This window comes from Catharus ustulatus, chromosome 2, assembly GCF_009819885.2.
Source record: "Catharus ustulatus isolate bCatUst1 chromosome 2, bCatUst1.pri.v2, whole genome shotgun sequence".
Lineage (NCBI taxonomy): Eukaryota > Metazoa > Chordata > Aves > Passeriformes > Turdidae > Catharus > Catharus ustulatus.
In genome coordinates, this window is record NC_046222.1 from 96,415,017 (window position 1) to 96,441,580 (window position 26,564).

Below are 26,564 nucleotides of genomic sequence, written 5' to 3' on the forward strand. Positions count from 1 at the left end.
CTGTAAAGAACATCAAATGCTATTAAAAATTGTTCTAAAAATAAAGACAACTCAGAAATACCTTAACACATATTGATAGACGGTGCAGAATTAATCTCCAAGCAGTAGTACAAAGGATTCAGTAGCAGAAACAGAACTCCAGAGCCCGCAGACACTGTAGGAGTGACAGGCTTTGGCTGTAACCACACCGTGACAGCTGCTAGCTACAAAAGAAGCTGGTGGCCAGTTTCTACAGTAACACTGGATCCTGCCTTCAGGGAGATCATGTGCCTGCTTCTGCTATGCTGAGCGTAGCACTAAGAGAGCAAAAGCAAAACCCGTGCCCGGCTGCATGCACAGTGGGTACAATATGAGCTGTCCTCTCTTTACCGCTGAAAGTCCTCACGCAGGGGAGCTGTGAGCAAGCCTGTCTCCAAAGGGACCAGCACAAGCTCTAAGCTGCAGCCCTCCTCTGCTCACAGCCTGGAAAGAATGGTGCTCTGTGCACATCAGGGGTGAAGGGGAGAGCATCACACAAATGGGTCAGAGGGGAACCTCTTCCTCAGCTGGTATGAACTGGCACAGCCCCAGTGGCTTCATCATTTGTTGCCTAGTACCAGACCCGAGAAGAACAACTCCTGTACTTCTGCTAGGGGCGCTGCACGCACGCTGAAGTGTCATGAAGGAGTTGTGCACATCAAGGTGTCAGGGGTTTTGCATTTTCTGAAAAGGAGAATGGGTGGCACAACTATCTAATTACATTCCTTTAGGATAAGATAGAGATTTACATAAAGGGAGTGGGTAGAGAATGTCAGACCTAGTCCTGGAAATATGTGCCCTACTAATACCTGGGGGGTTTGGACAGCTTGTGCATTAGTGGAGGGATGCATGGTCCAAATGAAACAAAGTTTGACTGAGGGGGCTGTGTTCCAAGGAAAATACATAACGCATTGCTAGACCATCGAGCACACTATGCCCTTACACGAACTCACTTGCTTAATCAAGTGGTGTGACTATCAGTTACAAGCCTGACTGAAGCAAATTCCCACCAGAAGCCTTACCATTCACCTCCCTGCACCACAGTCATCATCATCATCAGCCTCAGTTGCTACAACACAGTGCATCTCAGTGTACTAATTAGTGACAGATCACTCACCTGATCTGAACTAAAAATAAGCCAAGCCCCTTCTTCTGGGATTCTCTTTCTACCCATTTGTTTCAACGACCACTTAATGGTGGGAGTTTAGAGCCACAAAGGGGAATGGCAGCAGGGGCAAGCTTGGATTTCATTACCAGCCTGTGCCTCAGGAGCCATCACCTCACATCTGAAAGCACACACAGCTTATGTGCCTGTGATAACACACTGCCTGCTCACACTGGCCATCAGGAGGGACCAAAACCACAGCCACCGCACACTATCACCTTTCTGCAAGCTGCTAAAGTACATCAAAGCCGAGTGCCAAGTTTAAACCAAAGCTGTAACTGAGACTGTGTTTTCACATGGAAAAGAACCCAGCAGCAACATCAGTGTAAGGCGTTCTCTTCTCTGCCCTTCATTCCTGCACTGCGCCTCTGCTGCTGCCACACAACCGATACAGCAGGGGAAATACATGTTAGAGAGTTGTGTTGTTTTTTTTTTTTAACTGGATCAGCCCCTTTATCCACTTCAGTGTGGTCACACATCCAGTTGTTTCAGCACAAATGGGGAAATCGCCTCCCACAATGCAGAGGCGAGAACAAACCGCAGGTGGTATTAGCAGAGATACCTCAGGCTGCATTTCTGCTGACCTCCTGAGAATGCGAGACCGAACTATTCCATTCCCAAACACAGGCTATTTTAATGATCTAGGAAAAGCCTAGAACATTAGACAAAAACAGCTGACTTTGGGGCTCAAGGCAGTGTCCAAACAGAGGGAGGATTCACAAAGTTATGCTTGGATGACCAAATTTCATTGCAATGTCTATTACACAGAAAAAAAATAATCATGACTGCGATAACCCAGTGCTCCACATACGTTTGGCTTGGCTCACACAAACCACATGGAAGAAAGTGATTACTCCCACTGACCCATTTCCTACTTGCACTCTGCTACTGCAAGATTGCTCTCTGCAGTACCTCGACACTCCCACACCTTCCAATTTTAAATCACTGCAGGTGATGTCCTGTGGGAGTTGCCTTACAGTATATGGCTGTTGTGCAAGTTAGGTCTGCCCTGAAGTTATTGCAACCTGCCCACTCATGAGTGTTCAGATGGTTCACATTTTAAAATCAGCATTCTTCACCCATCTGAACTGCTTTCATCTCTTTTTATCATTTTCCCTGATGTGTTTCCCCAGCACTTTTCAACATGTGGCTTCCAAACCACTGTGTAAGTTAGTCTTTGCTCAGTCAGATGTTTCTCCTGCTGAATATACATTTCTTACAGGATCTGCAATGGAAGCATGTCGCATGATCTTTTTAACAGATAAGCTTGCAGGAAGCCAAAGTCATAAAGGAAGAGGTCACTAATATTTTCCACTGAGTCACGTAGAAAGTCCAGACACAATTTAATCTATAACACAACCTTACAATTTGCTCATTCCCCCTCAAGTTTTGCTGTATCTTATAACCAGAGGTTGCTAAGAAATAGAAAGGTTTAGCCTTAATTCAGGCACGAGACTATGATTTTCTAATTTTCTGTGATCATATCTGTTTGGCACAGCAGATTGCCTCAGCATAAAAAGTCAAGACTCAGTATTCAGGTTACAACCTGAAAAAGGACTGAGATGCATTATTAATTAATTTAAAATTAAAGCAAACAAATATCTGCCACGCCCCCCCCCAAGCCCTCCACAACACTTATGTCATGAAAGCACACTCATCTTGTTCAGCATGCACATATAAACATGCATATGATTAGCTTCTTTGTGCAGCAAAAATTACTCATGTAAAACAAAAAACCAGCATCCAATAGTATATTTGTCAACACTACAAGTAAAAGAAGAGGCTCCAGTGAGAATAAATAAAAAACTTTATACATTAACTACTGCAGAAGCTTATCTGCAATTCCTCGTTGCAAGTGGGGCCTCAGGATACCCAAATCTCTTGAAGACTGGAGCTATGCAGGCAAATCTCTGTGCTTCAATGTTTTTTTTGCACACAAGAAATGCCTTGTCCTCCAGCAGTACAGCTGAGCTGGAAGCAAATTCAAGGTCATTACTGTATTAGTTGCAAGAGGACCTCTACAACCTCACAGGATCTTCAGGGCTGTGTCAAAAGCTGCACTGAGTTCAGAGAAATATCAGTTTATCTTATCTCCCTCTACACTAAACATCCAGTCCTCTCCCCCTCAGCCCCTGCTGAGGTGTGCTTCTCACACCTCACAGTCCCTGGTTTTGAAAACGTTTGGGAGGAGAGGGCAGCCCTTCCACATGCTCCCCACCACCCTGCTGCTGGCAGCAGACCCCTCTGCTGGACAAGGGGGTATCTTCCTCAGCCCCATCTGGGAATGCACTTGGATTCCTGCCCTGTGCTGCCTTCAGCAGCACATCTCAATTGCAAAGAGAAAAGCATTTGTGTAGGAAACCAGAAATGATGATTGCAACAAATTACACTGGCTAAATAAATAAAAAGAGGTGGTTTCATGGATGCAATTACTGAAGTCCACTGGATGCTTCAGGAATAAGCTTCCATCTCTTTTATCTATACTCTACATACAGCTTTTAAACTGTTAAAGCAATTCTACACAAGTTTTAAAATTATCATTAGCATTTCCTATTGTCTCCAACTTCACCCCCCTACTGTAATAATCCTCCCTACTTACAGACTGCTGGAATCAAAGCTGCTGCAGAGGAGGAACAGAGGAATAAGTCTACCCTGGGGAAAACAACTGAGACTTAACCCAACCCAGCTTCCTCTTCAGCAGAAGTGATAAGACTGTTTTGCCCCAGAGGCTGAAGATCTCATTTTCCTATGTGTCTCCCTTCTGATGGGCTCCTTCAATCATTAACTGATTTAAGTTCCAACAACCATATAGAGAATGGCTTTTCTCCTTTCCCAGTCTGGTCATTCACACAAAAGCCCTGGAAAACATGAGGCAAGGTACAAACCAGTGAAGTGGGCAGAAAGAAAAGACTTACTTATTTGCTTAATAGAAGTATTAGCAGCAGCTATGAAAAAGGCAAATCCCAATGGTGTCTTTGAGGCATCCCAGGAAATAAAGGCAATTCCCCAGTGGAAATTAAAGGCTGATTTTCCAGAAGCAGCACCCACTTGTGGGAAATTTCATCTTGTGATGCTAAGATGCAAGAAACCAAAGAGTTCCCCCTCCCTTTATAAAGCCCATTGTTTTGCAACAAGGAGCACTTTTCATTTTTCTAAAGTAGGCCTCCTGACTATTTCTTAAATGAGAAGAGATGGATAAGGGAGATTTTTTTAATTCCTTTGAAACATTCCTTCCTTTCAACACTGTCTATTGTTAAAATTAATTTGTACAGACCCTGGCAGCTCAGAGGTCAGGATGGTTCAAGTTGATGTGCTAAGATGTGCACTGTTATGTTAAATAGGGTTTTTCTTGGCTGCAGCTTTGCAGGGAAGGTCACCACGGGGTTATTTGGGGTAGCAAATGTTAGCTGTGGGCAACCATTCCCAAAAGGCTGAGAATCAGACCAAGGTTTATTTGATGGAAAGCTTAGGCAGCCTGAACAGATAGCAAATGCTCCTTTAGTTTGCTTCATCTCTTAGTCAGCTAATTCCAGAGTATTAAGAAACCTCTGGCATAGGGCAAGACAGCTGGAGGCTGCATTTGCAGGGTGGGGAATACACTCGTCCTCTCATGTGGAAAGTGCCAAATTGGTTTTAGTGTTATCACATCATTTCTGCGGTGGAAGCCATACAGTAGGCAGCAACAGACAGGCAAGCCTGTGGGGAGTGGTGACTGCCAAAAGATGTATATTAGTCTGTGGATGGCCAGCACATTTGTCTTATTGGCTCTGATTAGGCCTCCTAATTAATGAATCTCTTTTGGACAACTTCCTTGTTAGTCCCGATAAATCTGGCTCTTTCCTTCAGAGGAGTCAAGCTGCATTCAGTATTTTTTGTAGCAACCTAAGAAACTGTCTTCTGAAATAAAGAAAAAACACCCCGAGAAATCTGAAGTAGGATTATTTTTTCCCAATATTGCTTTTTAAACCTATGTTTAATTATCTACTTAGAGAAAACTCCTTGGGAGGTATTCAAATAATGGTATTGCTAACCTGAATCACCTACTAAATGTGAGCAAAGTGTCCCAAGTCAGAGCATTTGGAAGGAGCAGTCTCAGGTTCTTGCTTCTGAGGACGCAGGCAGGCAGTGTGCCCGTTCTTACGTCCTCTGATAAAACCTAGGATTTCAAGTTAAGGGAGTGGGAGTGAAGCAACTTTTTAAAAATTTATTTATTTTTACTAATGACCCATTTCCAGAAGCTTAGGCTGTAAGCAAATTGCCAAATATAGTGAAACTTGCAGTAAAACTCACTCAAGCTGGCAACCCAGCAGCTGGAGAAATGCTCAGTGGGGTTTCTGCCAAGGAACGCGTCCTAGATTATTACGTAGGAGCACGGAGGCTTAGATGCAGCGATCTCTGGGGCTTAGTGGAAGGTCAAAGTTATCTTCTATGCATCTGATATCTAGTCTCCATGCTCCATCATCAAGTTCAAGCTTCCTGGCATTGAAGCCAGCTATCAGTTTCCCACAGACCACATACAGGTTGTCCGAGTGTGGGTTGAAGGAGGCAAGTAAAAATAGCCAGCTCTGATCCTTCCCACGCAGACTTTCCCACCACCAGTGGAAATGTTTAACACAGCAGCAATGGTCAGGGAGAACCTGGCTTCCCTGTGACTGACTGCACCTTGCAGGTCAACCTCCACCTGCACAACCTGCAGCAGCTTTTCTCAGGAGCCATGAGAACAGCTCTCACTCTGACATGCTCTGAGATTCACTCCTCTAGCCAGGATTTCCTCACAAATTTCAGGTCAGGGGAGACAACTGAACCTCTCTTGCTTTTTCAGACTGGTTATGAGCTGACCACAGTCTTGTCTTATTCTGAGGGTCTCTATAGAAATGTACTACATACCACTCATGAAATTCAGTACAACTTCAGTGTAAATCACTTCCAGGCTCTTTAATCAAAACTACAAAGGGGAAAAAAATGTCACACCATTGTGTGAAGACAAGCAGTTTTCACAGCATAACTCAAATCACGCCCCCAGCCTCTCCAGGAGTGCCTCACAGAGCCACGTCCTGCCTGCACTCAGCCTTATCTGCTCCTGACTCCTTTTTTTGCCATTTGTTCTTGCCACACCTTTGCTGTGTCCTGGCCCTGTTCACAGCAAGATGCAAAGGTTCAAGGCTGCTTCAAGTTGCTGTGAATGCCGGTGGTGCTTGTTTCCACCATAGGACATGGGAGCAGAAATCACCGCTTTGGCCACAGTCCCTAGCATGCATCACACACATAAAGCAGATGAAATATCATTACTGCCCTTGCAGATCTACCAGCTGGATGTTTTGGATGGGTTTTGGTTATATTTCAGCTATTACAGCACTGTCTCTTGATCCAAACAGCAGGGAAAAAAAAATCCCCTCATATCTACACCAATATAAAACTACTGCAAATATCCAAAGACAGTGCAAGCCACTTTTCCGAAGTGAAATTCAGTATGCCACAGCATAGTCATGGAGGGATTTAGGTTTAACCAAACACCATCCCAGCAGGCTCACCCTTACACCTCAGCAGTTCCTCTGCAGATCAAACCACAGAGCTGCATGTGGTTTTTCTGTGCTACCTTTGTGCAGCTCTCCTCCCTCTCACAAACTGCAGGTTGCAGAGGAACTGCAGTTATTCCCAGGGGATCTGATCACCATGAAGGCTCTAAGAAGCTGAATGCTGTGCAGACTGAGACATCAAGCTGACTGGGAGACAAAAGTGTGGAAACAGGGTGACCAGACTGATGGCCATCACTTACTTGTGCATCCTCCACATGTACATAAAAACTTTATTAAGGTATTTAGTTTTATTGCTGCAATGAGGTCAATGACGAGGAAATGAGTTGTACACCAACACAGGGAGGAAGAAGCAGGGGCTGGGGGAGGTTGTGGCACTGGGCCAGAAGAGAAGGAAGCCTGGCTGCAGGGCAGCTCAGAGGGCAGGAAGGCAGAGAGACTGAAAATAAACTACACCCATAGTGCTAGTGGAGGAGCAAAACAACACCTGCCAGAGAGGCAGTGACACCTCAGCACCACAGGAATGAGAACTGGAAGCAAAAACTTCCTCCCACCAGAACGATCACATCCTTCCCTTTGGGGAAGCACCATGAGAGTCTTGCTCCTGCTGAGGGAAGGCTCTGGACTTGAGCACCTCACCCTATTCCTCCCAAGATGGGAAAGAGGCTGCTGTGCTCCTTCAGCAGATGGGAAGCCTGGGTGAGTGGCAGGACTCATGCTCTGTCTTTCCCCCCGGTCAGTGTGCTGCCTCCTGCCCTCCCTGACAGGGACAGGGGACCCTGGACCACTGATCCTGCTCCTTGCAGGTGGAGCACAGCCCTTGCACCAGGGCACTTTCACACTGAGCTTTGCAATGATCAGCACCCAAGAGAGCTGCACATATTTTCCCCTGCGAATGTTACTTCACACCCCATGCAGGGAAGCTCCAAAATACAGGTACGGATAGTGCCTGAGGACACACAATACAAGCAGGAGTTTATGCCCATCTTCAGCACAGCCTGGCTTTCTGTGGGACTTATTCCTCACTCACAGAATAAGGTTTTAAACCCATTCCTCCCAGCAAAAGTAGAGTCCAGGAGCAGCCTGTGCTTATGTCCTGTTTTCATGCGTAACTGAACAGGATGGCAGGAACTTCTTAATGCACCAAAACAAGACAGAGAGGCATAGAGAAATGGATAATACAACTCAGTGTCTAATAAAACAGAATTAAAAAAATCCAGCCAATATACATAACTATATTGGGGTCCCCTCCCTCTTTTTAAGGGACAGCTTTTGAAACCGTACTTGCAAAAACACATAATTCAAAAAAGGAAGGAAGTGCTTTGAGGGTTTTTATTTAAAGCTTGACAGGATAAACGAATCACAGTCTCATTAAATCACACAAATCTCAGGCTGCACACAAGACTAAACCACGAGAAATAGGACGTTACAAATCCTCATGCAGTTCTACACTTCCAGCACAACAGCTCATTTTATTTCTGCTCTTGGCAAGGTTAGAATAAAAGGCTTCTTTTCTTTGCTCCATAAATGTTTTTAGATGCTATATTACTTGAACTTAACACAGCAGTAATTGCCCTAAAAAAGGGCAATCTGAATTGCTTCTTTAAAGAAGGAAACATTTATACTAACACACACATGAACAGAGAGTACAGTTACAAAAGACCTGTTTCAATCCCATCACAAAAAAACTTGACCAAATTCAGTAACTCTTCTAGGCAGAAGCGATTGGAGAATTTTGATTTCCCACTCTAAAGCAACATTTCTGGGATATACTGATTATCCAAATCTCTATGTAGTAGCCTATTTTACATCTGCCAAGTCTGTTCTTACTGTATGTTTCTAACAATGTGGGCACTGTTTTGCTTTCCTTTTAGTTACTAACCTATTTATTAGACTTTATTAGTTTGTCTTTTTACTTTTTTTCCAGAAAGCAAACAATTCAGCCCTGGTTTAAAAACTCTAATATAGAACAATGTTAAACAAATTGTTCCCCATTTCTCAGCTCTATCTCAGTGCCAGTTCCCATTTATTTATGCTAGCAAAGTAATTGTAGGAGGATATTTAGAAAATTATCATTGTTAACATCTCATTTCTGTATATTCATGTATATATACATACAAACAACATGCCTTCTATGTGCTTATTTGCCTTAGTCTAAAAGTTTGCATTAAAAATTTTACCCTGGAAGAAGGCTTGCCAAACTGAAGGATGAAGTCAGTTTAGCCTTTGTTACATTACAATCTAAAAATGAAATTTCCTGGACTGAAACAGTTTCCCCCTCTTTTTTGTATATTTTAGTACTTAACATGACTATGGTGATAATAAGCCAACCTACACTAGCTGGGATATTTTGGTTGGCTTCCTAAAACAAAATGAAGTGGTATTAGCATTCTTTCCTCCCCTCTTTCTCTCTCCATTTTGGCACTGTTTCATGCATGGCCGTGGGCAAAATTAGTTCAAACAATGACTAGGTCAACAGAAATCTCTTCTGTGGGGGATACAGCTGTTTCTAACCTGACATGAACCACTGGAACCTGAATCCTGTCTGTCTGGAAATTTTACAGAGAAACAGGATCTCCATCAACTACCAACATGAAACCAGCATGAGCAACAGTGACAAGCCAAGGCTGTTGGCTGGGTGCTTCATTCCTTCCCCCTTTGTCCATCACTGATACCATGTGCAGCAACCAAGGAGTCTTCTCCCCCAGCACTTCCTATTCACTCCCTACAAATACAACTGATTTTTACAAGATGGAAGGCAGCACAAAAAACCATTAGGTTCTCTGAAAGCTCTGCCACCATTAAAACAATGAGAAACTGAGGTTAGTGAGAAGCAGGACAGAGCTGACTAGCTCTCAAGATTATTTACATTAATTTTTTTTTGTTATAAAAATTAGAAGGATAAGATTGAGACCATCCTCAGTTGGATGTAACTGTGGAATTACCATTTGATGGTAATTTTCACCATCATAAGAGACAACAAACCCTAAAACCTTGTATTTTGAGATCTACGGGCTACTATAGATTAATTTGTGAAAGAGTAAATACTTTACTTTCCAAGATACTTGGAGGAGGTTTTTATGGTGCCTTTTATCTCTAAAGTAAAGTCTCAATTAAAATACTGACTTTAAAACCTGAAGCTAACCAGTACATATGTAACACATTCCCTTCCTTCAATTGCTCAGCAAGTGGGATAATCAAAATTTTCATTAAAATATTTCTTAGTATTTCAAATGCTGGCTATGCATTTCTTGGCTTTCAGCCAACAGGAAGGCCTTTGAAATACTACAGATTTCATTAAAAAGCCCTCCATCTAAGACTCCCTTTTAAGTAGCCAAGACATGCAAACCCTGCCAGTCTGTTTAGAGGATGCAGATGCATCTGCTGAGATGGTGCTGATGAAGCACATCCCCTTGCCCAGCACAGAGCGTAGCCATCCTCTCCTCTCCTCAAACAGACCCCCCCTCACACCTGTGACAAGGACTAGGTGTCCCCACTGCCCTAGCAAACCCACCTGCTTGCTCTCCTGGGAAGCCTCCTCTGAGACAGTCCTTGCTTCTCTTCTGGCTCGTGCCCTTCCCAGGAAACTGGCAACACTCAAGCCAACTGGGAGAATTAGGAAAAAAGTTTGCAAGGGTGGAGATTAAACATTTATGTGATTTTGACCCTTTCCTAGGATAATACAACCCCAACCCTTGCCTGCAGCTTTTAAGTGCTAAAGGCACAAGTAATAAAATAAAGCCAATTCACTGCCCTAAGTCAATCAGAAGATGATTTTCTCTACCAACATGAAAAGCAACTGATCTGAAAAAGAAATCCTTGTTTTAACATAGATTGATTCCTCAGTAACACCCAGTCCTGTCAAATATATTCTGCTGATAGGGTTTAGTCTGCCTTCTATCCCATTCAGACAGTAAATAAATGGGGAAAAATGTTAGTCTGATCTAAAAATTAATGCTTAACGTTTCAAAAATTTTGAGGATTTTTGCTCTTATTTCCTGATTTACATCTCTACTTCTAGTCAGCATGTTAGTAGAGATGTTTAAAACAGTTAAAACTTCTATAGCAGATATAGACTATTCTACACAGGATGACTGCAAGGACAGCAAAATTTTCCTACTTTCATCAGTCTGGCTTGTTGGGTTTTTTTCAATGTTGGAGAAAAATGCATTGAAGTTCATACTAAAGACGAGTGTAAAAATGCAAATACATATATCAGTAGCAATCAGAAATGATGTCAAGCAGTGACAAGACTCTTGTTCTGGTGTTCAGCTGCATTCGGTCTGCTCCAAACTCTTTCAAAATTTCAGTATCTATGCAAAACAGTCTGTTGTGCTTGCTCTGAGGAAAAGAGTAAAATTCTTACAAATCAGTTTTTGGACATGAGGCAGTACAGCAAGGTGCTGGCAATCTGGTAGGACACCTCCCATTAGTAGTAAACTTATCGATCATCAGATCTGGTTGGGTGAATTGGTTAAAACAAATTTACCATTCCAGTAAAGCAGAAGAAAATCTATATGGGGACAGTATATATGTTTTAATGCATTTTCATGCACTATATAATTTCATAGTACTTCCAGTAACTGTAGTAGTAACTTTTATTATAAAACCCTCCAAATGTGAAACCATCAGATCTAACAGACCCTGAAGGGTCATGAGAGACATCAGGTTATTATTCCCAGGGAGTAATGGCAGAACTCTGTGTGCTTCCATTACCCCACCAGTGCATTGATGCAAAACTACAGCAGAATTCTGTAGCACCTCACAATTCTGATGTGACTTTTGGGTAGAGGTATATAAAGATTTTAAGATGAATTTATGAACAGCTGTTGGCCAGTCTACTTACAAACCACATTTATTCAAACATATCTTGTACCTCAAATTCTGCTTTTCCACTTAAAGAGCCCAAACCTGTGAACAGTAACAGCCACATAATCTGGGCTTTTTGACTTCAGTATAAGAAAATGAACACCACTGAACTTTTCTTATTCAAGAAGGCAGACAATATGTCATGCCCTACAAGAACCAAGAGAAATATTGTTTCAAGTTAGATGGGGAGGAGTGAGTACTCAGACCCACAGATCTGAGGTTCAGATCTCTGCACCCAGAATCCTACTTAGGGCATTTCCACACCATAAAGATCTCACTGCAAGTCAGAATCTGGATACTGTCAAAATTTAGTCTAAAGATGCTGTGCTATTACAGATTTTCTTATATTTAACTACTTTTTCAGATTCCTAAACCTCTTCAGATTCTCCAAAAGCAGCAAAAACTATTAACAGTGAATTAATTACGATGAAATGGACTTATCATACTAACTAGAGATAATTTTTTTAAACTTTAATTGTTCAGATTTGATACAGCTCTTTAAGAATTCTATCCAATGTGCTTTCACAAATCTCAATGGATAGTATTTATCTGACTTATTTACTAATTACTTTCAAATTACAAGTGTCCCTCAGGTCTGAATCATTTCTGATTAAAGAATGAGCAGACTTTTATACCATGAGGGAAGAAAAATAAAAGGAGAAGAATTTGTAAGGTTCAGATCAGGCTAATGGCAAGTTTGATTTCTTTAAAGTGTCTTCTAACTGTACCACCACATGCAGTTAACAATTTGTATTTGCTAAGTCTTCTATGCAATTGCCTTGCCTAGATCTCCTAGGGGTTTTTTAGTAAAAGGAGATAATCATTAAAAGCTATGGCAAAAGCAGCATTCCAGACTGCAGATACTGTAAATGTCACAGTCTCCATAAACAAACTGAGCGTGGACAAGCACATGAGGAATAACCACGTATTTTTCAAGACACTTAAACAGAACATGCCCAAGGGCACACTGTGGAGGAGCCCATGTTTCCAACATATAGTCTCCTTTCCAGGAGCTGAAGAGCCCAAGTTTATGTGAATTCTAATACATCACTTTTCTGCCAAGCACACTGTTGTACAAAACAGGCACACTTCAGTTTAAAATCGATTCACTTGGCTTAGGTATCATAGAATCAGAGAAAAAACAGACTTTCAGTATACGATATTAGCTCTCTAAAATCACTGTCTTTCTTGGAAAAATAATATTGTTAATAAAATAAATGTTTTATTATACTCTATGTGCTTTCTCTACTGCTACTATTTCTCCAGCATTTCAGCCAGTGACTGATGACTCCAGATTACAGTGGTGTGTCTGCTCTGGCATCACCATATCACTATAATCACCCGTTGATTTCCAGAATTCAGAAGCAGTACCTCTATTCTGAACTCCAAGACCTATGAACCAGTCACACTGCTAGAAATCTTGACCCAATTTCTCTTTCTCTTGATGACACTTTTATTTAGCATGCCTGTTTCCAAGTCACTTGACATTTTCCCTAAGTACTTTGCATACAGGGGACTTGCAACTGCCTGCTTTTGTAACCTCACTTCTGATCAGTAGAAAATAAATGAGGGGAATCTTTTGCTTAAAAAGATATTGCATTTCAAAGAACAAAAATGTAACTTTTTTGTTTAGAAACGTGAATGAAAAATTCAATTTCAGTTTATATCCTTAAAGCACAGTGGAACGATGTGGTATTGAATTTTACTTCCTGAGAAACTTGGGCAGATAATGAGGAACTCTCTTGTTGATCTGCTATTACTGACCACACTTCTGCCTTATAACCAATTCCAAACAATTGAGGGGAAATATTACATATAAAGAGGCTGACTTTAATTCAGTGATAAGGTAAGGAAGACTTCACACTCTATAACACATACTTACAGGGTAGAGTCAGCGCTCATAATAAGTTTTGAATCACAAAACCCCACCAGTGTCCATCTTACACCTTTCTTGCCCTTGCATGGTTGTATTATTGTCTGTTAGCATTTCATCTTCATTTACTTAAAATGTTAAAAACCAGTAAATAAGGAATTAACATCAGGGATTTAAGGGAATATTTTAATTAAAGTGTCATATTTTAAAAACTAATCTTTAGAAAATAAGTGAGAACATTCAGAAACAGGGTGAAAGCATCTCAGTCAAAAAGCAAACTGCTGTGTGAAGATGCCTTTACTTTCTTGAGCTGGATCAGATGTCTATCTTAGCCACGCTGAATTTCTCAGCAGTCAAAGCTATGAATTACTATTGGCTGCTTGACTGATTAACCATGGTGCTGGTATGCCCGAGACCTTCCAAACACAGCAGGGTTATTGCAGCAGTAGACAATACTATAATATTGCAGCATTACAGGCTTTGCAGTTTTCTATTCCTTCTCTCAGCTTGTGCAATGGGTTTATGACACTCCTTGGAAACTTTCATCTGGGAGCACAGGATGGAGCAGCACCAGTAGTAACTCAAAGCTTTGCAGTTCTGCAGCCTGAAAAGTACAGACATACTATTTCTAGAAATACCAAAAAGATAAAAATTCTTTGAGGTGAACTCCTCCTTCGAGGCCCTGCTTACTGAAGAAATCATGCAGAGAGTCACTATGCAGGCACTCCAGTGCCATGCAGCAATATATATCTGAGCTAATTCAGGAGTCAATTATCCATCCTCATACCTACACATTTTGCTTTGCATTTCCGCTTTGATGGCTCTGGTTTTGGTGCTACCATCACCTGAAGAATTCCCAGGGCACTTTCAACTGCAACTAGTCATTGTTTCACAAAAATAAAGAGCCTAATGTCACACAGGACAGAAGCAAAGTTCCACATGTACAGTATGCTCTACCTAGTGCTACAGTCCCTATTTATCTCATGATGACCTTGCAAGAGTAATATATATTTCAAAGACTGCAAGACTTAGTTATCAAAATTCCATGGTCCAGGAGTTTTCCATAGGGTTTCTCTCCTGCTTGAAGCTTTTGCAGACTGTAGTGGTGCATCTGATCACTGGTTTAAATAGCTGTGATCACATTACCTGCACCCTGCACTCTTCTCAGTGGCTGCCTATATAGAGACACATTGATTTTTAGCTGACTCTTGGTGTTTTTCAATGCTCCTAATAACAAAAGGCCTGAGCAAAAAGAAAACCTACTGATCAGTATTTAATGTAGATACCCTTTTATAGGAATTAACCCATAATAAACCACTGTAACAATTGTATTTTTGGTGTGGGTGTTAAGCAAGAAGCAGGAATGCCCTCTGCTACAGCTACTAGCCAGTAGCAGTGCAGATGGCAAACAGGACAAAGACTGGCCTTGCACAGACACACAGAGCAGCTCCTGGCTTCATCCACTGCCGAGTTCAGCAGGTGCTCAGTGATCCTGCCTAAAAGACAGCCCTACCAAACAGTGATGCACAGCACCCTCTCCCTTCAGGAGCAGCACCTCCTGACTTCTGCCAAGTCTCTCCTGGGGCTTTATAACTTAAGCCCCAGAAAGAAAAATACAGACAAGCAGTGACTTCAAACACTCTCAGACCGTGCCTCAGGGTGAGGGCTCATTCCAACCTGACATCTGTTCCAGCCCTGCTTGCTCTGTCTATACAACAGCTAAGACAAACTAATTCAACGTCTTGAAATACAGCATATTTAGAGACCTTTGCTCGTTTGGCTCCATCCAACAATAGCAAGTACCTGCAATAGCATGCTGTGGTCTTGACATCATTGATAAAACAGCAGTCAGAGCAGAGGAAAGGGGTGGTGCACAACCAAGTCCCACCCCTGTACAGAAGTCACTCCTAAGGTGCCTCCAACTTGAAAACTAAAAGGCACTTGCAGGCCCACAAACATTTTCTCTGCTTTCTAATGCCTATCTGAAATCTTGCAATTTTGAAAGCTAGACATTTCAGCCTACAGATTTTCAGACACAATGAAGAGCAGCTCAAAAGCACACATGGAGAATACTGATCCCCATCTTAGGCCACTGCCACCCTCACAGCTTTCCACAGCAGGAGTTGCCACTAGGGAAACTCTAAATGCCAAGCTGGCCATCACTCAGAAACATTTTTTGCCTGGAGGTGACAGTATAACTAGGCCAACAGAGATACTCTCTTCTACTGAGCAGAGAGGGAAAAGCTGTACTAAATAGTGATCTCTCAAAGCAGAAAAGCTCTCAGTGGCAGTACAGTGGGAGTAGGACTCCAAGTACAAATCCTTCCCCTCCAGTGACAGGGCTAATGCTTCTGCCTTAGCACATGTGCCTATAGTCAGCTATGCACACTTTGGATCCAACCTACATTGCTCTGAATTTATCCTTAAAAAAAAAATAAATCTGCAATAAATAGCAAAAAATACAATCAGTCTGAACAAGCAGTGAACAATGACAATGGAATGAATATTAACTACACACAAACATTTCTAATGGAGAGATTAGCTTGCTTTAACAAACTGGCTTTAACTTTCATAACTTCAAGAAAGTAAAGCCCAGTCACATGAAATTTCAGAGCCGTGGTCTCATGCCAAGGAAAGTTCCTCCGGAAAGTTTGAGGTAGATCAGCCAAGGCATCTTGAAGATATGAGAGTTCCTGAAAAGTGAGGTGTTCTCCATTTCTTGGACTGTTCCCTAATTTTTTTGGCTCACCATAACTTAAAAATGGTTGGCTTAGATATTCCAAATTTGCTTGGCTACTACTGGTGCCTTTGACTAGTTGCAGGCTATTTTATTACTGAATGTGGGTTTGTGTGAACTCTGAGCGCTGCAGTTGTTAACACCATGTGTTGGCTTGCGCATGCCGCAGGCAAGCCAGCCTGGCCCATTGCAGGCTCCTCCATCACCTCATCAGCTGGGCTCAGCAGGCAGCCCAGAAGCCCAGGACTCTTCCCTCAGGTCCAGCTGGGTGTAAGAACTTGGCTGGGCTTTAGAGATTCCATGGGGAGACATTCTGTCAGGTTGGAGAGAAATGGTCCTGGGGTGCTTCCCATCAATTCCAGTACCAAAGTGCCTCTCTTGGAAAAGTGAGCAAACACCAGACACAGATGGTTTCCTCACCTTAGTGTTGTCCTCCTCCTACTCCTTCAATCCATACTTAGCCTTACTCTCTGATGAACCCAAGAAATTTTCTCAGTGAACATTCACATAGTTCTCAACCTTTCCCTCCATGGGTTATTGATTCAATCTATTTTCCATTTCCACACTGACTGTGGAATCCGTGCTGGGGTCTGGGTGCTTCTACTGCAGCAAATTCCCCCTCTCTGCTCCATTCTCTTGGTCTCCAAGGCCCTCTTCTAGGCTAGGAGCCTTGTACATATAAGCACAACATAGGGCATAAAACTCCTGGACAGGAACAGCCAGGGGGAAGATGTCAGCCCTCAAGAAGCAAATTTGCCCCCCTGAGCAAACTTTTAATTTGTCTGATGAGCCCTGGAGAGGCCGTGGTTAAGGAATTCACTCCTGATGGGGACTGTTCCGTTCACAATCTTGATTTTGATAACAGATACTATGGCAACCACATGTATCACTTGACACAGCTTTCAGCATGGCCAACTACATTAAACGATTCTCCAAAGTCTTTGATATTTCCTTTGACAATGACTATCACCTGCTACCTTGCCAGGAAAACAAGCAGTGCACAGCTGACTAGTGGTGGGAAACATTGGGCTATTAAAACACTTCCCAGTGAAGTATGTTTCTGCATGGAAACAGTGTCACAAAGAGACCTATTCTTTTTGAGACGCACACATGCATGACTCCCATTCACAGGAGCTATGCAAGTGAATCCTAAGTAAAATAGGCTCAAAAGTGTTGACATTTACCAAACATTGATCCCACACAGAAAGTGCCTTTTAAGAATGACATATCCTTTGACCTTCTGCATCTTACTTTTGCTCTTCAAAAACAAAAGACTTTGCAATGACCACGACCCCTACATTAAGAACCAAAACTGGCATTATAATCACGAAAAGAACCCATACAATAAAAATTATCTACCTAATAGACAGTAAGAACAGAAGTTTTTTTCCACATTTCTTATCCAATTGAAGATTTATCAGAGCTCTTTTATTTGTACCAACTTCAAATATCTGTTCCGTCCTTTAAAATGCAGATAATCCATCTCAGAGGTGTCTCTTTTCAGGAGAAGCCACACAATGCTCAGTCAAGTTTTACAAAATCCACAGCCCCGTGCTGGGCCAGCACAAACCTGTGGAGTACCAAGGAAAAGCTGCAGGAAGAGAACTTTTCTCAGTCTCTCACAGGTCCAGACTCCCCTGCCTCCCTGGGAGCTAATGAAAAGAGCATGAGGAGGACCTGCAGGCACTTTCCTCCCCCTCTCAATCCACAAAGGGCGAGTCACAGTCTGACCCTAACTTAACACTCAGGCTGTAAACTTACTTAGCACTTGTAGAAGAATTTATTTTTTTCTAACATACTGATGGCAGCATATGGCCCATCGACAGGTTTATTATTATAAGACACTTTTTCCACCAGGTTATAGTCTTTTTTATAAACATATGTTTCAGCACATAATAAAATCCCTAAGAACTGTTTCTGAAATGTGCAGGCACAGAAACTACTTTTCAAGGTTTGTCAAGACAATGAAAGAAACAATGTTTAAAGAGACTTCCATTTTTTCTAAAGGTCTTTCTCTAAATGCCTTTTAAATCCAAGGGTTCTTGAGAGTTACACATGTTTAAAAAAAACAAAAGAAAGAAAAAGAAAAATGAGTTCTCTTTGTTAATGCCACATTCTTCTCTAGTTTGTCAAAGTAATCATTTTTAAACTTAGTAAAACTTCGCCTTTCACTAAATAGACCTTCTAACTATGCTTTATATCAGAACATATGGTTTAAGGGTGAATGATAAGATTCCAAAAATTAGGTGGCATATTATAAAGAAAATGTCAACATCACGCTGCTAGTCATGCAAACTCACGGGTGCAAAGCCACCCTTGATACTCTGTGCCCTTCAGCTGTGCTAATAAAGACCTGCCTGCGGAGTCAAGGTGGTTGGATCACAAACTTCCTTCCATCTGCAAGATTGTATCCAAGTCAAATGTCTAAGAACAAGTCACCGCTTGATTTTCTTATAGACCACATTTGTGTTCTCAAGAAAGAGGGCTTCTCGACTGTGCAGCTATAATGCAATTTCTGTGCTAGCACCACAATCTCTGGAAGGGGAAAAAAAAAAGTCACAGTGTACACTGCTTTATTCAAAAACATCCTACACTCTTCTTATTCTTAATGCTTTCTCCCTAACACCTCAATATATTTAGCCCAAGCAGGCTTGATTTTAAAAGCAGATTCCACAATACATCAAAATATGACCCAGCTCAGGTATGTTTCTTACCACCCAAGTTCAGTCTCCTGTTAAATTGAGCCTGCAGCTAGAACACAAACTAGGATTCACTGGGGTCTAGACCCTGAGCCCACTTAAAGGCAGTACAAAACCTTTCACTAGTTTTATGGGACTGGATATTAGACTTGTGGTCCACTGAAGACGCCTTACAGAATGTATGGTATGATATATTAAATACTCCTTAGCACTAAAAAGGAATTTTGTAATTGTTTTGAATGTTTCATTGGCATTTAGGGTATTTTGGGAAAGAAAGAGCACTTCTTTTCTATGTGTGTTTGTCCCCTTCCCCCAGTGATACTCCCCACAAAAAGCAGATGATTTAAGACACTGGAAAAAATAATCATGCACAAGCAGATTCAAAGCTAAAAGAATAAAAATCTCTAATTTTATCATAGGCATGCTGTTATAATTGTCATGCATGAGTTTGCATTCAAAGAAAACTCATTTGTTAAAATTAATCACTGACTTCTCAGCCAATTTGTCAGTTAACTACTACCACGTCTGGACACGATTAGTTAGCTTCACTGGGAGATACAGGCTGCCCTCTACAATGCTTAGACAGGATGAAATCCTAAACCCAGTGAAGCCTTTGAACATTTTGCAAGCAACTTATTCTCATGGAGCCAGGACCTCATGGATGCTGCTGTAGGCTCTACTATTTTTCTGCTCGCACAGATTAAGCCTTTCCAGGAGAGAAAGGCCAACAGCTTCGACAATAAACACGCTCTTTCTCCAGCAGCAGAGCAATCACGGGTCCCTGGGCTGTGTTTGGAAACACTTAACTGGCGGGATCGGTTTGAGGCTAAGATGAGGCATGATGTATGAGGCTTCTGACAAAGGGGCTGGTTCTGCTCTTCTAATTGCGGTTGCTGCTCCTGCGATGTGGAAACCTGTCTATTAGAAACCACATTTCACAGGTGACTGAACAGCCATCAGATGGTAACAGCTTTCATTTGTTACTGAGCTCCCTTCCCTGATGCAGCGTTAGGGTGAACGCCCCGATATTCCATTGTCAGTCCAGAGCCAAACGCCTCCTGCTTTGTACATACTGAATTATAAAATATCTGCATTTTTCAGATTGTTTTTTGATTGATTTTTTCAGATTTTTCAGCACTCTTAACTAGCATTTTCTCATCTAGGCATCAGCCTCATAAGAGAATGGCAAATTCTCCACTCCTCAATTATGCCAAGTTTGAGGGCATTTTGGACTGCGATTGTAGAGTACATCACTACATTTTTATACACCGAAGGTATTTACTCAGAACATAATGGGCAGATATGACTTGGTATTTCACAGAGCTTTTGCTGAGAAACTGATATGACAGTGACTAGTCCTTCCAGTGATGGACAGAAAGACAATTCCACTACCAAAATTAAATACAGAACTTAGCACAGTTACTTTAGACTGAGGATCCTATAAGGAAACCTCATCAAATTTAACACCCTCCAGACCTCTGGCTCCATCAATGACACAACGGATTCAGAAAGGGACAGAACAAATCTCCCCATCTTGCTAAGCCCTCTGTATCTGGTTGGCCATGTGTCTTCCAGCCAAAAACATATCACATGTGAAGAAGAAACTTTCCTTTCCAAACTTAACAGCCACTTGCTTGTTACAAAGATTTTGTGTGCCTACCTCAGAGCACTCATTTCACAACCCAGCTATGTAACACCCTACTCCGGGATAGCATTTGTACAATTTAATACAGTAAACAGAGAACTGTACAAAACCTGCAGCTCTGATGACAACCACAGAGCTATGCAATGAATAACATTTACTTTTAATTTACATTTAGATTTCTTAAGCACACCTTCCAGAAAGAACAGTGCGCTAACACACACACAACCAGCTGCATGGCTGCATCTCCAATGAAACCTAACAGCAATCCAGCCCTCCACACCTCACAGCTAAGCTCTGCTCCACCTCCCCAGCTCCTCCAAGCCTCTGGACATCTTCAGCAGCATGCAAGAACTGGCCTCTCCAAAGTGACTGCTGTCAAAGAGAGCTTTGCAGGTCCGTAGATCAGTAAGGTCTGCCAGAGCATCTGTCCCATGCAAGCTCCCAAGGTCAAGGACCCTCATCAAGAACACAGCTCCCTGATATTTAACTCTTCAAGTGTTTATCCTTCTGGAAAGAGACAATCTCTGAAAAATGCATACAGCAAACAGAATTATTTTGGCATGCTTTGCCCTTAAAGCCAACTATTGAAGCACTGATTCTAGTCTGTGTAAAATTTTCGGATCAGATAAAAAGAAATCTGGATTTCTTTATAACATTACTTTTTTTAGGAAGTGTTACAGATCAAGAAAATCAGTTTTGTATGGTTGCACCTTAGAAAAAAAATGGATCTAAAATACAAAATGTTCACAAGTATCAGGGTTTTTTACAGGTATAATGTGGTAGTTGTACTCAGCTTTTCACACAATCTTGCATTCTAAATATGTCACCATGAGTTCTACTAGAGGAAGATGGCATTTATTGTGAAATTAATACATGTAATTAAGCACATGAAAAAGGGCTTTCTGAATCTGAACCCTTTATTGTAAATCCTTTGTGGTGCTGATTTCTCATGCCACTCCTTTCACACTTTTAACATAATTTTTCAATGCATACAATGTCACTGGAAGAAATACTCTTAACTTCAGTAACCATTTAAAATTTTTTGAAAAAAAATAAATTATTACAACTTTCCCATTTGTGTCATGGATTGAATTACTACCAGCAAAATCAAAACACCACTGCTTTTAGTTATGCAAATTGAAAATGTAGTGTCAGGACAGCAGAGAGCCTAAGAAGTGCAAAGTTCAGGGACAAGCCATGTATGCAGCTGCTCCAAAAATAACCATAGTCAGATAAAAGTCTGAAAGCAATTATTTGGGGTGAATATTGTACACAGACCACTGCACTAAGCTTCTATAATTAAACAAGGCAAAAGTTCAGATGGTGCCTAATAAGCCATTTACCACATTAATTATATTCAAGTGTGGCAGTCTAATGCTTGGTAATAACTAACAACAAGGGAAATAATTTAAAGAAAGTATCTGATGTTGTAAATTTCTTTTTCATTCATCAGTACCAGTGTTGCCAGCCAGCCTTTCTAACACACTTGAAACACATGAAAGGGATACTGCTTAGTGTCAGGAAGAGCTATTTAAGGGTTGTAAACCTTTAGGCTGAGGAAGCCAACAGCCTTACTCAACAAAAATGATCCCTTCACTACAAAAGTAGCAGTAAAGTCAGATTTTCCATTCCTTGAAGCGAGTCCCTATGTCTTTGTTCCAAAATTAAAATGCCACAGGAGCAAACAATTTTTTTTGTGGCAACAACAGCATCTTAGCAAAGGTTTGTAGATCAACAGATTTCCCACTGACCCTATTCCCAGATTTGCCTTCACACTGATCACAGAGCCTTTGTACACATCTGTGATTTTAATAGTATTTCCAGCATACTCTTAACAAGATAATTAATGTTAGAGAGGTATTTAATGTATTTTGGCTTATTTTAATGCCATTAGTAGCTACATCATGGAAAATGAGCCTATACCATATGCCCAAGTACTTCTCTGTAGACTGCTAGCCAATTCCCTAGCAAGTACAGAGAAGTTTCCAAATCACAGTCTGAAAATTACTGCAGAGAGATTTGCATACTATTTCTGATGGGCCAATAACTCATGTAAAAGTCAGCATGCCCCAACAGTTTATGCAGCAAGGAGCATACACAGCATCAATTCACAATGCAATTATTAGGATGCTACCACCAGGATGCTGTTCTACTTTATTTAACTAATCTGCAATTTAAAGAAATAAACAAATTCTGTAGTATTACAGTTATTTTAAAATTTTGTTTTCTTGATTTTAAATCAGGAAACCAAATTGCCAGATTAGTTATGCACAAGTCTATGTTTAACCTAAGAGGGCATATAACAATCATTTTGCAGATTCCAAAGAACAAGAGATCAGATGCACATACAATTTCATCCGTGACATCTTTCTACTATGACGTTTACATATGTAACCCTAGCATCTCTTTAAGCTCCCTTTAAAAAGTTTTTGTAACATTTTCCCTATTGTTTGGCCTTTCTTTTCATAACCTTGGTAGAAAACTCATAACAAACCATAGATGTAGAGCTCTGTAACCTTGCAACAAACCTCTAACATTTGGTATACATCCCCTAACTCTGAATGGGCAGTGTGGACAATGCTGGGAAATCCTGTCCTCTGCCCAGATGAAGTGTAGAACAGAAAAGGGTTCTCTGAGTACCACACTAGGAGTTTCAGACATCCTAAACTCAATCAGAGAAGACTTCTGCCTACAAATAGTTTGAAGTCTTCACTTATAAGATCTAAAATCCAGCACTTCCACAGCAAACAGCAAGATGAGCTTGCCTCCTACAGCAGAGGTGTCTACAAAGTTGTCAGCTGCAGAAATCAGTGTTGAGTGTCCTTGGGTTTGAGTACACAGACAGAACCTCACCTTCAGACCCTTTATCACAGCTTCTCATTCAGCAAATATAGCACATATTTTCCCAATAGCACATGTTTTCCCAATGGTCTCAGCAAGATACACACAAAATTAGCAGGTATCCATGGCAGGATTTCCATTCAAAAAGTATTTTAATCAGAAACTGCCCATGAAAAAATAATACCTCTAAACCATACTTCAGATTTACATAAATAATAAAACCCCCTTAAAAAAAAAACCAAAACAACAACAACAAAAAACTGCAAGAGTTCCATCTTTAAACGGAAAAAAAATGTGGTAATTCTTTCCCCCTATCAAACAGCCCCACACTATCCAAACCAGCTGAATTATTATACATACATACATATATATATTTAAGTTACCTGGATGCAGACACCACGCCTGGAAAGTTTCATTGCAAAAGGGTTAAAGTTCAGAAAGTTTGCAAGACTGAAAAAGGAAAATCAAATTTTAAAATGTGCAAAAACCTAAACCTTGAGGTTTGCCGCTGCCTCCTGTCTTTCTCTTAGCATTTCTCTCCACATCTGAAATGAGGTGACTAAACGTTCCTCCAACTTATCAACTCAATTACTTGAATGAGTAACCCAACCAATTTCTTCTAGTACCAAAAGAAACACATTGCCATAGCAAAATAAACTAGAAATGGTAGTTGGGCATTAGAGACTATGACATTCCCGACAAATTATAAAAAGAGACCACAGAAGCGATCCACACCGCTTAGCAGAGGTGAATTCGCCGAGACTTTCTCTATTCCTTTGAGAACATCGATTTTTATACGCTACCACAGCTGCCTAACTATTGATAAGAGCAATCTGCAAAAGCAAATATAGAACTAAGAGAACAGCCTTGAAAAGCAACCACAAAAAGGGTCTCATTTAAATTCCTGGAAAGCGTTGCCTCTCTGAACGTATTCGAGCTCTCCTGAGCCGCCGAGCCCTCCCAGCACACACCGTGCACGCTCCCCGCCCGAGAACTGTTAAGCCAAGAAGCCACCAAGCCGTGCCACTGAGAACCCATATGGCTTCACCTACAGGGCTTTCCTTCCAGCAAACGCTGCTCAATAGAAATCCTCCCCTTCATCATCACCGCCCACCCCCAGAGGAAAACAAAAAACCAAAAAAATAATGGGCAGAGAAGTGGTGTCCGCCCGGGGTCGCCCCTACGTACCGCGGGCGCTCAGGGCTCTCCGGGGGCCCTGCCCCCCGAGGTGCAGCAGCCGGGGCGCTCCGCCTCGCCGCGTCCCACGCGGAGCCGCTCCCCCCGCATGCTGCTGTGCTGCTGCTGCCCGCACAAAGCGCAGGGCAGCGGCCGGCACCACGGCTCCGCTCCGCTCCGCTCAGCTCGGTCGGATCGCGGCAGCACGGCCGGCTCGGATCGGCACCGGCACCGGCACCGCCCCCGGAGCCGCCGCCCGCCGGGGCCGCCCCCCGCACGCGGCCGAGCGCGCCCCGCGCCGCCGCCGCCCCTCCCGGGATGGGGGTGCCCCCGCCCCCGGCACCTCGCGGGCGGAGCCGGGCGCTACGGCGGCGGGGCGGGAGGCTGCGCTGGCCGGCGGGCGGAGGGGGCCGGGCGGACATGCCGGGGCTGCCCCGCGGCCGTGCCGCGCTGTCCCGGCTCATTGTTCGGAAGGGCAGCGGCGGGAGCGGCGGGGGCTGGGCTGGGAGGGGTCACCCCGGCGGCGGGGGGAGTGCCGCGCTTTCCTCCGCAGGGGCGGGGGGCTGGGACAGCGGGGCATGTTCCCCGCCTGGGGGGAGTGCTGGGGCCGGCGGCAGCGGGGCATGTTCCCCGCCTGGGGGGAGTGCTGGGGCCGGCGGCAGCGGGGCATCTTCCCCGCCTGGAGGGAGTGCTGGGGCCGGCGGCAGCGGGGCATCTTCCCCGCCTGGAGGGAGTGCTGGGGCCGGCGGCAGCGGGGCATCTTCCGGCGGGGCCGGGGGATGCGCGGGGATGGGGCGCTGGTGCTGCGCCTTCCCCCAGCGTGGCGCGGCGTGCCGGGGCCGCGCTGCACCTTCAGGGGTCTGCGCTGGAGAAGTTCAAAGCGGCAGGGAAGGGTGGGAGGGGCGCGGGCCGGGGTCCAGCAGCCTTCTCGCCCTGTCTCCGTGCCCCCCGCCTGCCGAGCGCGCAGGGCGCCGGAGCGCTCCCGTGCCGGCACCCCGGGGGCTGGCCGGGGGCGCGGGGTCTGTCCGTGAGCGGTCCGCAAGTCGAAGGCATGGTCCTTCCCTGAGCCCTCCCCCGTGAGCCGGGGCGGGGGGACTCAGCACTCGCGAGGTGTGGAAGCGCCGCAGCCGCCTTTGGCTCTTTAAGATTAGGCTCCGTTAATTAAAGAAATATTTTAAGCTTAAAGGTCTCCTGAGAAGAAACACATTAACTCGCTAATAAAGCGGGTAGAAAGCCAATGCGATCCAGGGCTGTTGGATCAGCGATCACAAAGGAAAGGAGAGATCAAAGAGATGCTACCGGAGTGCGGTAAATGCGCCCTGCCGCCGCCGGACCCACACGGCACTGATCCCTCCGGTGGGACTTCCAGTGTCTGTCCAGCGGCACAGGAAAGGGTTGCTGCGCTGTCTTAGCTTGCTGAAAGGCTAGAGATACCTTAAAGCATATTTTACTTTTGTTTCAAATTTACTAGTAGTTTACTTTGCGAATAGTCTAAGTAAGTCGTCGCTTAGAAATAATTTGGATAATGACAGATAACCGTTTTTTTTTTTTTTTGTGTTGAGTCTATGCTCCACGATAAGCATCTGTGTAAATGCATCTGAGACTGAAGCTTCTTTGTGCCCATATTTGTAAGGTGCAAGCTGATCGGAGCAGCGTGCCTGCAAAAGGCACGCCTTCTAAGCTGCGAAACAAGTGTCGAAATGAAAGCCACTAGAACTAAAGGAAAAAAGGTGCCATTTCCTAAATTAAGAGGTAGCATCACAAGGATGTGAAAGACTAAGCACAATCAAGAAGAGGTTAACAGGTTAAAAACTATGATTGTTTGAAATGATAACACAATGCCAAAATCAAATAATGTTTCTCAATTCTAGATAAGTTAATGCACTTACTTATTCAATTTTGAGGAATTACATGGATTGCAAAGCATTTAATGAATATAAAGAACATTTCCCCCCAGTTCAGGACATTTTGAAAACAAATTTCAAACTTAGAGCTAATTCAAAAATA

The 26,564-nt window shown here is 43.0% G+C and overlaps 1 protein-coding gene across 6 annotated transcripts in view; it reads right to left on the reverse strand.

Annotated features, from left to right (window-relative positions):
- ST6GAL2 (ST6 beta-galactoside alpha-2,6-sialyltransferase 2) overlaps window positions 1–26,564 on the reverse strand; it is a 175,699-nt gene that overhangs the window by 22,834 nt on the left and 126,301 nt on the right. The window contains exon 1 of one of the 6 annotated variants that reach the window (XM_033086648.1): window positions 24,570–24,739. The exons of 2 other annotated variants lie outside the window; for them this stretch is intronic. Coding sequence is in view for 1 of the 4 variants with exons in the window: in XM_033086637.1 (XP_032942528.1) it covers window positions 23,765–23,797 (33 nt within the window). In the remaining 3 variants the exon portion in view is untranslated. Of the gene's footprint in view, window positions 1–369; window positions 1,206–10,231; window positions 10,318–23,764; window positions 23,847–24,569; window positions 24,740–26,564 lie in introns of those variants that run through there. 3 more of the 6 variants (XM_033086637.1, XM_033086653.1, XM_033086666.2) reach the window with 3 other exon arrangements.